Source organism: Osmerus eperlanus, chromosome 17, assembly GCF_963692335.1.
Source record: "Osmerus eperlanus chromosome 17, fOsmEpe2.1, whole genome shotgun sequence".
Classification (NCBI taxonomy): domain Eukaryota; kingdom Metazoa; phylum Chordata; class Actinopteri; order Osmeriformes; family Osmeridae; genus Osmerus; species Osmerus eperlanus.
This window is the reverse complement of record NC_085034.1, coordinates 4,971,856-4,985,948: the sequence shown is the minus strand read 5'-3', so window position 1 is coordinate 4,985,948 and position 14,093 is coordinate 4,971,856. Positions and strand designations below refer to the sequence as shown.

The following is a 14,093-nucleotide window of genomic DNA, read 5'->3' as shown; positions in this document are numbered from 1 at the left end:
GTTGGGGTTATCCTGCATCGTGGGCCTCTTCCTTCTTCTCACGTAGCACAGTAGGAGAGCGGTGTCCAGGCGTGAATCCTGTTGGGCCATGCGTGAAGCGCAGCTCCACAGCTTCCTTTTAATAGCTGTAAGTGGGGATGAGAGAGAACGATTTGTCTAGTATTGGCCGGAGGAAGAGGTCAGGACGTAATGAAAAATGTATCGACTCTCCCTCCTTAACACGACTCGATCTCAATTATGAATGGGCTCTTATGTTAGTCAGTCAGATGTTAGGAGGTCTGTGGCGTGCCTTTGACTCTCTCGTGCTCCTGCGAAAAGCTCCCCCGCTTACGTCAGCCCCAGGACGGGCAGGGAGAGCGAGAGGGATGGGGAGAGGCGGATCGAGAGGAAAAGGAAGAGCAGCCAGTCGGCTCCGTCCGATCTCAGACACACGGTAACCTGTGTGTGTGTTTGACTGTGTGTGTGTGTCTGCGTCAAACTCCCAGCCGTGCCGCACAAGATCGGACGCATCATCGAGGGCAGTCCAGCGGACCGCTGCGCCAAGCTGAAGGTGGGCGACCGCATCCTGGCCGTCAACAGCCAGTCCATCGTCAACATGCCGCACGCCGACATCGTCAAGCTGATCAAGGACGCGGGCCTCAGCGTCACTCTGAAGATCATCCCACAGGACGGTGAGACGGGAACACGCCAAACACCAGCAGAGCCGTGGAGATTAGCCCCGACTGAGTCTCTGATTAACAGAGATCGTAGAGATTCGGACAGTGTTGTGAGGGTGTCACACACATGCTGTTGGGGTGAGGGGGAGGATTAGGATGTATGTTCTCTTATGAGGGTATATTTCCATTAACTAGTGCTGGATGTGTATTTGAGAGGACCATGTCTGATCAGGCTATGGAGATCTGGCCCTCTAATGTTTGTGGCTGCCAGGTTACTTATGTAATGGCATTTTGATCACTGTGTGTGTTCTTGCTACATGGAGTGCTTGTACAATACTTGGAGAGGGAGCGAGTGTTTTCTAGTCTAGCTTTTACCATGGTTTGTATAGGTGTGTGTTTGTGTGGGTGTGTTTATTTGTGCATGTTTTAATCTAATACTCCTCTCTCTGTGTGACTTCCTGTACCTCTGTGTGTGACTTCCTGTTCCTCTGTGTGTGACTTCCTGTTCCTCTGTGTGTGTCTCAGACCTTAGTAGCACTCCCTCGGCCCCCAACTCAGAGAAGCAGAGCCCCTTGACCCAGCAGCATAGCCCCCAGACCCAGCCCAGCCCCGGAGTCTCCCAGCCCAGCCCAGCTGTGACCGAGGCCAGCCAGCCAGCCAGCCAGCCCAGCCCCATGGTCACCCAGCCCAGCCCCATGGTCACCCAGCCCAGTCCCATGACCCACCAGAGCCCTGCCAGCACCCAGCCTGTGGCTCCCCCGCCCCAAATCTACACCCACGACAGCAGGTAAAGAATATCGACTCTCTTTGTACAATAGTTGTATGATTTACAATTTACTAATATGCTTTGCATCCCAAAGTTTAGTTTCATGAAAAAGTTGGCAGATGATGAGCAATGTTTGTAGTTTATCCAGATGTAGGCAGCTTTATGTATGGGTCTGTCTGTTAGCTTCAGAGCTTAGTTTGTCTGGCAGTCTCTGATACCGTGAAGTCTTTTTATAGACTAGCTCTCTATCTCTGGGCCAGAGCACTGTTCCTTTGAGATTACAGGTGAGTGAGTCATTGTCTCTCTGATTCCCTATTTGCTTTTCCTTTCTCTACCTCTCGCTCCGTCTCTCTCTTTCTCTCTGCCACTTTTATCTTTCTCTCCAGTATCTCTCTCTTTCTTTCTTTCTGTCTTTCTCTGTCTTCCTCTCTCTTCCTCCTCCTCTGACTCTCTTACTCCTTCTATGCAGTTTCTTCTTTCTCCCTCTCTCCTAGCTGTGTCTTCATTGGTTGTTGTATAACATCACTTTACTCTTATGGGCCGCTGAATAATTTAAGTAAATAGCTTCTTTATAGACGTAGAATTAATATTTTAGTGAGCTCCGCAGGGGCCCCAAAATGTGCGGTGTCATTTGCCTTTTTTCCTGCTTTACAGAAATTCTAAATATCTTAGTACTCAGTCATGCTGTATGAATTGACACTCTATGAAGGACTTGTTTTACATCAACATTTCATGTGGCGAGAAAATCGAATGTTTTATCTACTACTGGGACCCTGTACAAAGGCAGTGAGACTGGAACAACCAATCTATTAATGACAGGCGAGCGAGATTGGCACCGATCAGCCTTTTATTTAGGATCACCTTCACCGTCCCCTGAACCCCCCTCCCTCCTCTCAGGGGACGTTTCCATGTGAAACTCTGACAACTTAGTGGGAAAGCTGAACTGTTTCCCTCAGACTACTGTCTTCACTCCAACTGGTTTGACAGTTACAGATCAGAGGTCAAAGCCAGACAGGATGTGAAACCAGACATTCGGCAGCCTCCGTTTACCGACTACCGACAGCCTCCGGTGGATTACAGACACCCACCGGTAGCGGACTACCGCCAGCCGCCCACACTGGACTACAGACACCCCCCTCTGATGGACTACAGACAGCTGTCCACAGACCCCAGGCAGTTTCCCATGCCTGACTACAGACAGCCACAGATACAACTACAGGTACATCCCATTCCTACTAAATACTAACCCAGGATTGGGGATGATCCCATATACCAAGTTGTACATGTTTGTGTGCTCAAAATGAAGGCTATAGTTCATGTCTGTAGGTAGAGGTACTGCCATTTTGAGATGAATATCTCTTGCTTGGACCTGTTGTACGTTTTTGTAAGACCAACAATGATCTCATGGCTGCTAACATGTTTAGCCTCCCCATGGTTTTGTACTCCTTGTTGTCTGACTGCATCAGGACTTTGACTTTTTCACTGTGGAGCTGGAGAAGAGCATGAAGGGCTTTGGCTTCAGCATCCGTGGGGGGCGGGAGTACAAGATGGACCTTTTTGTCCTGCGATTGGCGGAAGACGGTCCTGCCATCCGCAACGGGCGAATGAGAGTAAGTCTGATGATGTAACCCTAACCCTATGGTCTTTCACTTTTTCTCAGTGCACTCAGCTAGTTCCCAAACTCATTGAAATCATTTGGGGATTCTCACTGTAATAGTCAGATGATTATCTCAGATTGCAATTATAATTTTAAGCCCTGTATGAAACTAATCTGCGTCATGTAAAATGATTGAGAGAGGGATGTCCCCTGAGTGTGTGAAGGATTTATGTTGTTATGATTCCTGATGAGTTGCTGCAGAAACCCCTCTCAACTTAGTTATCAAAAATACATGAGTGTTCAGATGGAGCAGGTCTGCTTGAACTAGCCATGCTTCTTTATGTTTGGTAGGAATAGTACTGTCTTTACTGCTTTCTGCAGAGATAGATCCAGCTATCATTGTCTGTGGAATGAGGCCTTTTCCGAAGTTAGGTTAAAATGCATTACTCTACAAATTTAGGATGGCAGGCTTTCAATTCTCCCTCCTTCCACACTCTTCTTCTTCCACTCGCATTCCTTTCATTCTGTCACGCTGTGAACACTTTATTGCACTTTATTGCCGGCAAAAAATATGGATATCTCACTTAGCCTCACCAATACCGAGAAGTAGATTAAAGGTCCGGGCTGTCACTGCGCCTCTCCATATCTTCTGATGTATCTAGTATATCTCCATACTGTCAAACCCCTCTCTCTTTCTCTTTCCCTCTGCCTCTCTTTATCCCTCTCTCTCTCTCTCTCTCTCTCTCTATCCCTTTCTCTCCCTCCCTTCCTGTCTTTCGTTTCCCCTTTCCTCCCCAAATCCTTCCGTCGTTGGCGGATAGCATGGTCCTGCTGTACATTTCTTATCTGGAATGAACCTGTCACAGATAATGTGTTTGAAATGCCCCAGGGGAGCCGTGCCTCTCCTGCCACCACGGTGAGGTAAACGCTGCTCGGCAGGCTCGTTGCCGAGGTTAGCCAACTGGGAATGAGGGATGGAAATGCACCCCTTTCTCTTTCTTTCCGCCTTTCTCCTTCTCTCTCTCTCTCTCTCTCTCTCTCTCTCTCTCTCTCTCTCTCTCTCTCTCTCTATCTCTCCTTCTCGCTCTCTCTCTTTCTGTCTTTGAGCCTTGTCTCAACACCGGAGGGATGATTAATTCTGTTCCTAATAGCGGACAGAGCCGCGCTCCAGCTGTGTTCACAAGGCAGTGTGACCCTTGATCCCTGCCAGATGAATGGCTCAGCTGAGGTAAGGAGTTAGGATCATCAAACAGCAACACAGGAGTGAACGGGCCCAGACTGGCCGTCTCAGGTGGTTAAGTCACTGCTCCGATTCCTTTGAGTCACCTCACTAAACATCACAGACTGGGTCAGCTGGGCTGGGCTCGGGGCTGTCTAAAGAGGAGGTGGTGCTGCTGGAGGGAGAAACCTCTGAGAAGTCCATGGAGTTGGATTAACACATACTTACCCTTTTAACATCGATAGTCTCAAACTATGTCTTCACATTGTCCTTTCTTGCGCTGTTAGATAAACCTAGTTTAATGTCTCACATCTGATGGTAGCCAAGAGAGGAGTGAAGGGCCTTTGAACCTTACACATGCAGTCCAAGACGGGTCCTGACCTGGGAAGTGAGGTCCTGTTAAGTATGAAGATTAACTTACTGACATTTAGGCCGGCCGGCATGTTGAGTTCAGGGCTTCTGGGCTGCTTCAGAGCCAGACATTGGTATTCAGGAGGGTTTCTTTCTTGAACGCAAAACCCCTACAGCAAAGTCTGTCATAATTCCATTGGAATGACGGGACAAATTTGCGTCTGAAATTAATTACAACTGACATTCAATTCATGGGTGGTAATGCTGATTAGAGCTTTACACTGGCTGATAGGTCCTGTTTGAATTATGGGTCCGTATTGATCCTAATAAATTGCCATCCACAATAAATGAAGCTTGTTATTTTTATGCTTAATATGTGGTGGGTGTGCACGTCTCCAAACCTGCCTGGAGATAATTCACCCAGTACTTTAAGTTGCAAGCACCTCTGTAATTTGCTCATCTGTTTGCAGGCTGGTGATCTCATCACACATTGGGCTGACCGAGTAGCTCTTGGTTGGAGATCCTCACATGTATTTGTCATCCTATGATTTGGTGGTAGAAAACATTATTTTTTCTTTTTCTCTTTGTCTCTCAATTTCTTTCTTGCGTCTCTCTCTCTCTCTATCTCTATTCTTCTCCCTCTGTCTCTCCCTCTCTCTATCTCTTTCTGTCTTATTTCCCACGCTCTCATTCTTTCTCTTTTCCTCCCTCCCTCCCTCTCTCTCCCTCTCTCTCTCTCTTCGTTTTCCCTCTCCCTCTCTCTATGTCTACTTAGGTGGGAGACCAGATCATAGAGATCAACGGTGAGACCACCAGAGACATGACTCACGCCCGGGCCATCGAGCTCATCAAATCAGGGGGGCGTCGTGTTCGTCTGCTCCTGAAGAGGGGCACAGGGCAGGTCCCAGAATATGGTGGGTGTAATCAAAACTAGTCTCTCTCTCCCTCCCCAACCCCCAGGATAAGCCTTACACAGTTCATGTAACTCTCACAGTACTCAGTCTAACTTGGAATCAGTAACTTCTTAATATCAGGACCATTCATTTCTATGTATGTCTCTTGCTTACTGAGTTTCTTAATTATTTGTCTCTTGCTGTCCATCTCTTGTTGAGTCTATTCATTGACACAACTCTGCTTTTAAAATCAGAAAATATTCTCTTTTTTTCTATCTTTCTTATCTTTGTCTATTTACTATCTACAGTATCTGTCGTTAATACACTGATTAACAAGTCACTGTCTCTTTTACTGGTAAATCTCTTGTTTCTTGACTAACTGTAGTGTAACTCTCCATTTCAAGGCCTCTGGTTTAACCCTAATGACTGCTCCAGGTTGTCACTTCCCCTCCTTTAGGAATGGTACCTTCCAGTCTCTCCATGTGCATGAAAAGTGACAAGCATGGCTCCCCCTATTTCTTCCTAATGGGCCACTCTAAAGACACGGTTTGTGAAAGATCTGCATGTGTTTTTCTACCAGTCACGTGCTGGGTGTTGTTGGTGTGTTGTGTGGTGTTGTGCTGTGATTCGGTGTGGTGCTGGAACTAGCAATGCCTAGTCATAGACTTAGGAAGGCCCTATTGAAGTCTTTGACACACTGATCCATTACAAAGGATGTAGCAGTACATGTTCAGCCTCAGTGTCCTCTGAGGATCAATCATGGCAGCAGATATATCCCTCAGGACAGCCCAGCATGGAGCCAGCTGAATCTAGAGGACCTTCTTTATGACTCTTCACCAGCTCGGGGGAATAGTCATTAAACCATAATGTGTAAACATACATGCACACACACACACACACGGCCATGGCAGTGAGTCACATCCAGTGCTGAAGCCCCCCCCCCCCCCCCTTCCCCTTGTAATATACAGATGATTGTACAGTTCAGTAATATACAGCCACCTTCATAAATTGATCTCCCTCTATCTCTCTTTCTACCCCTCTTTCTCTCTTTTTAATCCTTCTATCTCTCTTTCATTCACTCACTTATTCCAGAGCCTGTTGTGACAAGGGTTTAGCTCTATTTCTTTCCCTGTCATTCTCTCAGTCTCTGTAATACCTTCCCAGACAGATATAAAGCTGTGATATAGGACCAGAGGGACTGGAGTGCGGTCAGCCAGAGGACAAAATATTTAATCACTCGACATCATTTGTCATATCAACCCCATGTGTGTGTGTTCTGGCCCAGAACAGTTACTGTACATAAAACCAGAATAGCTTACGTAAAATGCATGTTTTCCGTGTTTTATTGCCTTTTTATTGGAAAATAAATGTTTATTTGCAAAGTGGGAGTGTTAACAGTTCTGTATGTTGCAACAGTGGCCGCAGTCTGTTCATTGGGAACACTTTGCATGCTGATCAGTTTTAAAAGCAACAGCAATGGGTTTTTTGTGTGCTGGATATCGTTTGTGTGTGGGTGTTTGTTTGTGTGTGTTGTGCATTGGGAACGAGGCAGCATGTGCTGTACACTTTATGAAGGAGCACAGGCAGTTATCTGCGCAGCGGCGCCCTTTAGAAGACCAGAGCAGTATGTGAGGTGACAGGAGGCATTAGCTCAGCGTGTGACGATCACAGGCCGCTCTTACACACACACACGCACACACACGTAAACACACGTACACGCATGCAGGCACGTATGCGCACACAAACAGGCACACACAGACGCAGACACACACAATCTCATTGGGCCACGTCGTGGCCACAGGAGGCAGGATGTCACTTCGATGTGCCGAGCAGAGGCTGAGGGCTGGCAGGGATAAGTCAGTGTGAAATTCCAGCGTTCTAGAAAGCACCAGGTGCCATCGCGGACTGCCAGCTACAGTGAGAACTCCAAACACTAGCCCTTCCGACTCCTCTTATAATGACCCTTGACCTATGCCCCCTGCCCACTTTATTGATAAGGAATGATAACCCTGGAAGAGAGGCTCTGCAGTGCAGAGAGGGGAGCTAACAGGCGTGGTGAGCACAGTAGTCTCCAGGGAACTGAGGGCTTGGATTCAGCTGCTGCGGTGGTTAGTTACTGAAGGCCCCAGTGCCAGGGAGAGTAGCAGACCCACAGGTTTTCTACCAGGATAAAGCAGCACTTTATTTAGCACATCATCCATTCCATTAAACCTGTTTTCGATTTTCTGTTCCCTGGCCTTATGGTCCTTATGGTCTGGGGCTTTAGATAGAGTGAGAGAGCCTAGATTTATTCTGCAGAAAAGTTGTTGTGTGACGTACCGTACGTGAACTGTGAAGCTTTGGTTTCTCATTTGCCGCTCTGACCTCCTTACATCAAGGAATAGCATGTTTGTTGTGTGGTTTTTAAAAACAGAATATGTAAAACATAGTGTTTGATGAATTGTCAAAATTGTGTCCTCTCCCACCTCTAACTGTGTGTCTATTGGTCCCAGCAGACAGTCCCTCCCCTTGGGATGCTCACCCTACAGCCTCCCCAAGCCTGTCGGAAGTAGCCCTGCCCCTTGACAGCCTGTCCATGCCATCGCCATCATCTCATCTGACCCCGTCCTCAGACCCGGCTCACCAGGCGCCCCTGGAGGTTCAGCGGGATCCTGCCGGGCCGACGATGCCAGAGAGCAAGACGGAGCGCTCCCAGAGCCCCTGCAAGGCCGAGCCGCTAAATCCGAATAAGACCGGTCAGGGGAGGAGGGCGGCCGGCCCGCCCAATGGGAGCAGCCGGGCCAAGCAGAAGGAGGGTGGCAGGTCCACCCGCCGAGGCAGCGGTCCGAAGGGTCAGCCCGCCACCGAGGGGGGGCTAGGGGGGAGGGGAGGGGGGAGGGGAGGGGAGCAGCCGGGGGAGCCCAGGCCCTCCAAGAGCTCTAGGGGGAGATCCAAGGAGAGGAAGGCCGGAGAGAGCAGCCACCTCACTGGGAAGAAAGAGCTCACCCAGTCCCCTAAAGGCTCCAAGCCCTCACACACTAACTCGAATGGGAGCAGTGGTGGAGCCCAGAGCAGCAGCCACCCAGAGAGCAGTGCAGCACAGCATGGAGAGTTGGCCCAGGAGAATCCCTGGACCAGGGAGCCCGAGAGGAGCCAGGGAGAGAGCCGGTCCTGCCACCCCAGCAAGAGCACCAGCAGCGGGGGCAGCGGCGGCAGCGGACCAGGGAGGAAGGTCACCGTCTCTCCTGGGCCCTGGAAGATCCCCGGGTCTGATAAGCTGCCAAGCACACTGCGCTCTGGCACATCCACTCTGAGCAGATAACAGCGTGGCTGGCCCCCCTTGCTAAAGGCCAGGCTAGGTCACACCTCTCTGGGCCCCCCCACTGTCTCTCCCTCTCTGCCCTGGTCTCCCCCCAGACCTCAAGAGCGAGGGGGGGGGGGATCTCTCCATGCGTTTTTAGAGAACCATTTTTATTTATATTGTTGTACTCTAAATTATTTTGAGAGATATTTTACACCCACCACCTTAAGAGCTGGAAGAGCATCAACTTTGAATAGAAAACAAAGAAAATATAGAAGAAAAAACAAGCAGAATGTGTGTAGCATGGTAGGGTTCTCTGGTTGTAGTGCGGGGTGTCTGAACACAGGAACTTCTTTTAGAAGTGCTAAATCACCCACCCACCCACCCCCATCCCCTCAACCCCCCCCCCCCCCCCCAGGCAAGCATGAAAAACCAAAAGACCTCCATGCAAATCTAACCACTGATGGTTAAACCACGGTCAGTTGCCACTGCAGTTTTTTTAATACAGTAGGTATGTCTATATATACAACGAAGTCTATTTTAATGAAAAGGAATGTGGAAGACTGCTTGCCTGTTTTTGAAGAGAGAGAGAGAGACATGACAAACTAGGTGACATGAGTACTTACTAAGCATCTGTGGAACTTTGCCTTAAAACGAGACTGAACCAGAACTGAATATCTTGTATATTCTATCAGAAGATATGGAAATATAGATATATATTATATGAGTGTGAATATGTGGGACGTTGTGTAAATAAGATCACCTGTAAACATACCTTGATGGGTTGATGGTAGTTTTGCAACTTGGCGTGTGCTAGCTAAAATGAGCTAAGGAACACAGAGTTCATCATCACATTCTTCTCTTCATTCTCCTGTCCAGACCTTGATTACATCGTGTGTGTGTGTGTGTGTGTATGGATCCACTTCACAACGACTGACTGTTGTGGACTGCAGTGGAGAATGCAGTGGACGCTCCATTTGAGCTTGAGCTATCAGTCTGTGGCTGCGTCACAAGCCATTTCCCTCACTGTGCTTCACAAACAAAGCAATTTACAGATGTTTGTTTCAGTGGACGCCTGAAGAAGTGAAGGCTCATGGGACATTGGGGCAGCGTGCCTTACGACTGGAAAGGGGCACAAATGATAGAGGGGTTCGATAGAGGCTGCTATCTCATTACCGTCAGTATCCAGCTACATGGTACCATGAAGTACATTTATGTCCTGTGTTTTTTTTGTTTGTTTTTTTCACTTTAATGAGTACAGTCTCCAGCCCCACCGATGGCACAGTGTTTATTTTGTGACAAACCAAGCTGTGCAATTTGAGACAGATTGAAGGCCTGTCGCAGTTCCCATTGAGTTATGTTGGTGTTTGTTGCAGAGCTGTTTATGGACCTTAATGTGGAAACAATGTGTCAGCACATCTCAGACAAGATGGTGTCAAGTATCTGCACTGAACTGAAAGTATGGAAGTTAAAATGAAATAAAAACAATAAATACAAAAAAAGACATTAGTAATTTTAGTGCGGCTATTGTTAGATTGAGACTCAGTCCCGGTTGTCAGAAGAAAATCCATAGCTCACATCTGTCTATCAGTGTGTAACTTTACCTAATGATCCCAGTTTACAGAAGAAATTCTCTCATCTTCTTTCATCTCTACATATGCATGTACGCCAGTCTAGAAACAAATTCTCTATATTTGTTCAGGCTCGGCTTAAGTGATTCTGACTTCTCAGTCGGCGACAGTCATTTGTGTATGTCTCTCTCCTAGACTGCTTACCAATTACCTTTTATCAACTTTTCTGACAGTTTAGTGCCATCAAGGCCCAATCTCTTCCCCTTATAGTCAACACACATCCTGCTGAGTCACATTGTCTGTGCGATGACTAAGCCTCAGGCTAATTCATCTGTCGCTCTTAGGAACCCAATGTGCACAGAAACAAGGGAAGACTACAGTGATCTGGCCGTTATGACCTGAGATAACCTCTCTGATGGGAAGGGAGGAAAAATCACTGGGGAGTAATCACACCTTTCTCCTCTTTTTTGATGCCGATTCTAATTTTCATCACATCATTCTTATGATCACACTCAATAACTTTCAATCAATCGATCTCTCTCTCTTTCTCTCTCTCTATATATATATTATAAATATATATTTATCTTCATCTATCCCCCTCTCTATCTATATATCTCTATCTATCTTTGCCTGGAGAATGAGGAAGGGGAGTAATTCAGTGAGCCAATGTAATCAGTAATTACACGAGGAATAAGATCAAAGCACAATCTCATACAGAGGATTGGCAAGAACATTTGTGCTCTGGATGAACAGGTAGCAGCTTTAGGCTTCAATGGACCAATTCTTCTTACTGTGAGGGCCACAGGTGTCTAATGGGGTCAGAACATGGAGCACCCAGCCCCTAGACTCTGCCTTCTCCCCTGTCTGGGACATGAAGAAGAGAGAGGCGTGTCCTTCCTCTCTCCACAGTCCACCACTGTCCTCCACTGAGCTGTCTCCATCAGGCCAACCACAACATCACGTTATGGGAATCAAAGAGATCGATGTGTACACATATATATTATCTGCAAAGTGAGTGTGTTGAAGACGGCACTTATGTGACCCCTATCCCCCCCCCCACACTCCTCCTAGCAGCTGGGTATCACTGTGTAGTGTTAGCGCTGTGTTGATCTTGTACAGCTGTCTCTCTATGTATTACTGATAGTCACAAAGACTGTAAGTGAGCAACTATTTTTATGAAATGCAACACTATGGATATATTAACTTTTGCAGAAATCTTGTTTACTGTATGATATTCTGAAATGCTGTCAAATAAAATCTTGACGCAGTGTAAAAGGATAATAGTGATATGATTTTTGGGGGTTTATGTCTAACATTGTGTCATGATAGATAAGCTATTTATATATATATATATATATATATATATATATATATATATAAATATATATATAAATACAAATTTTGGCCTTAATTTGTTCATGGAAAGTTTTGTGGATATAATATTTGTGCACCTTCTCATGTTGTCCATGAGGGGGCGATATAGACTTACATGTGTTTTTTGCAGTGTTTCATAACCGATTTTTTTTTTCTTACATAAATTCCCTGAAATAGTATTTCTTCAACGCAAAACTATGTTATAAATCTTTTGTACTTTGATGATTGTTCTAGGTAAGGGATTTAATCAACCAAACCACATTTCATTCTAAACTACAACATAGTTACATAAATGTATAGCTTCCCTTCAGGAGACCAATCTTAGCAATATTGAAACTGTTCTTGAAGGTCAGCCTTGATCAAGATATTCAGACCCCAGATACAATAAAGAGAGACACAGAATACTGCATATCTCTGCGTTCATCACAACTGGAACTCCAGGTTAATCTCTCTGACTGATGCATTGTAACCTAAACAGACGTGATACGATCAAAAAACACATCTTCCTGTTTCTTGTTCTACCAGCGAGAGTGGAGCAGGTTTGGATAAGGAATGTCCCAACCTTGTTTTGTTGGTCCCAGACATTACTGCTGTCTCTGTCTGTCTGTACCCACTAACTGGTCCCGCTCGGAGCCTCTTTAATCTTCATAAGGAGAGAACACGTTGCTTATCACCACGGGTGCTGCTTTTGGTTTGTTCATCCAGACATCTTTCATTCTACTTCTCATCCAGCGATTCAAAGCAGCTAGAGGGAACGAGTAGTAGGTAGTAGTTGTATATTCCAAAGGATCTTTGTTTAGGTTTCTAACACGTTCATGTTAGTCTGGTTTTAAGTTGTTGCTGGATTACTTTGAATATCTGGTGCAGACTAGCAGGCTCTGTCTGTCGCCTGGAGTAAGCAAGCAGGGTAGCAGTCTTCCCCTCCTCATTACTGCAGAGGCCTAATGAGGGATATGTATGCAGAGCAGTGAGTGTGTCCGACAGACACTGAGCAGAGGAGATAACAGCAAGAGCACTACAGCGTCCAGACAGACAGAGGCTGGGGAGGTGGGAGCGAAGCTGGGGCTGGAGAGGTGGGAGCGAGGCTGGGGCTGGGGCTGAGATCGAGGCTGGGGCTGGGGAAGTGGGAGCGAGGCTGGGGCTGGGGCTGGGATCGAGGCTGGGGCTGGAGCTGGGATCGAGGCTGGGGCTGGAGCTGGGATTGAGGCTGGAGCTGGGTGGGGCTGCTGCTGTGGATCTCTGCTGAAGAGAAAATAAATCCTTGGCTGCAATACTGTTTCCACAGAGACAATGACACAATGACAAGCCAACTAACCATCCTCTTGTAGTCCTTGTGAACACGCTCTTGTTTGCGAGAGGAGAAACTTAAAAGAAAGGATAAAGATCAAATCTTGAAATGAATGTTTGTGTGACATAAGAATGCAGCTAGGGTGCTTTCTTGTTGTTGATGGCATGAGAGATTGTTGTTGGCATGAGAGATACTAAAAGCAGGGTGCATCCTGGTGGCTCACCTGGTAGAATGCATACCACGTAGGCTAAGTCCTTACCACAGCGCTCTGGGCTTCTATTCAATTTGCTGCATGTCATCCCCTCTCTTTTTCCATTCCACTCTCTCACTACAAACTGTCACTATCAAAAAAAAACTACGCCGAAATGACCAATAATATAAAAGAGAGATACCAGAAGCTTAGGAATGGTATGTACAGTACACCAAATCTTTTTTTCGATAATGCTTTTTCAACAAGAGATAATGCAAAGCCTGTTTAGAAACTCCAAGGTTCTCTCCCAGCACCTCCCTTGGATGACTGAGAGTGGAGTCGTCTCTCACTCCAAACCATGTGAGGCGATGATGAATGGTCTTGCCCTTTTCCATTCTGTCTGTACCTTTGAGATCACACCACTCCCTTGCAAACTATGAAAGGTGGGAAATTGATAGAAGACTTTTACCACTAACATAAATGTGTGTCAAAGACCTTCCTCTCAGAAATAGTGTCTTATCTATAAAATGTGTTTTATAGTTTATACCTGGAAAGAAATCTCCACTCGTTTAGATTCTACAGGAAGCAGGTCATTTTGCATTGGGCATAAAGCTATAGTAGTTTATCAGTGTATCTGAACAGGTTATCTGAAGCGGGCCTGAATTAGTCTTCTTGATCAGAAAAACACTTCCATTATTTCTTTATCTCTGTATGTGTTACTTTGGTTTCTCTGAGTCCTGGTTAAGGGTGGGCAAGCCTACAGGCCTGGGATAGTTTGTCTCTTTCTGCTTTGACGAATCACCACTGTGACATAAGTACATCCTGTGGATGAAACCACTATGGACTTAAATGACTGGATACATGTCTTTGTCCATTTTCCTTTTATTTCTCTTGACAGAATTTAAATG

The 14,093-nt window shown here is 46.5% G+C and overlaps 1 protein-coding gene across 7 annotated transcripts in view; it reads left to right on the top strand.

The window, feature by feature from the left end:
- The window catches only part of magi2a (membrane associated guanylate kinase, WW and PDZ domain containing 2a), a 54,978-nt gene extending 43,369 nt beyond the window's left edge, over window positions 1–11,609 (top strand). For 3 of the 7 annotated variants that reach the window (XM_062483696.1, XM_062483694.1, XM_062483698.1), the window contains 6 exons: window positions 486–671; window positions 1,182–1,443; window positions 2,410–2,641; window positions 2,889–3,032; window positions 5,365–5,503; window positions 7,978–11,609. In XM_062483696.1, coding sequence (XP_062339680.1) covers window positions 486–671; window positions 1,182–1,443; window positions 2,410–2,641; window positions 2,889–3,032; window positions 5,365–5,503; window positions 7,978–8,783 — 1,769 coding nt within the window. In that variant the 3' untranslated portion in view covers window positions 8,784–11,609. Of the gene's footprint in view, window positions 1–485; window positions 672–1,181; window positions 1,444–2,409; window positions 2,642–2,888; window positions 3,033–5,364; window positions 5,504–5,917; window positions 6,029–7,977 lie in introns of all 7 variants that reach the window. The other 4 variants (XM_062483700.1, XM_062483697.1, XM_062483699.1 and 1 more) reach the window with 3 other exon arrangements.
- The last annotated feature ends 2,484 nt before the right edge of the window (window positions 11,610–14,093 follow it).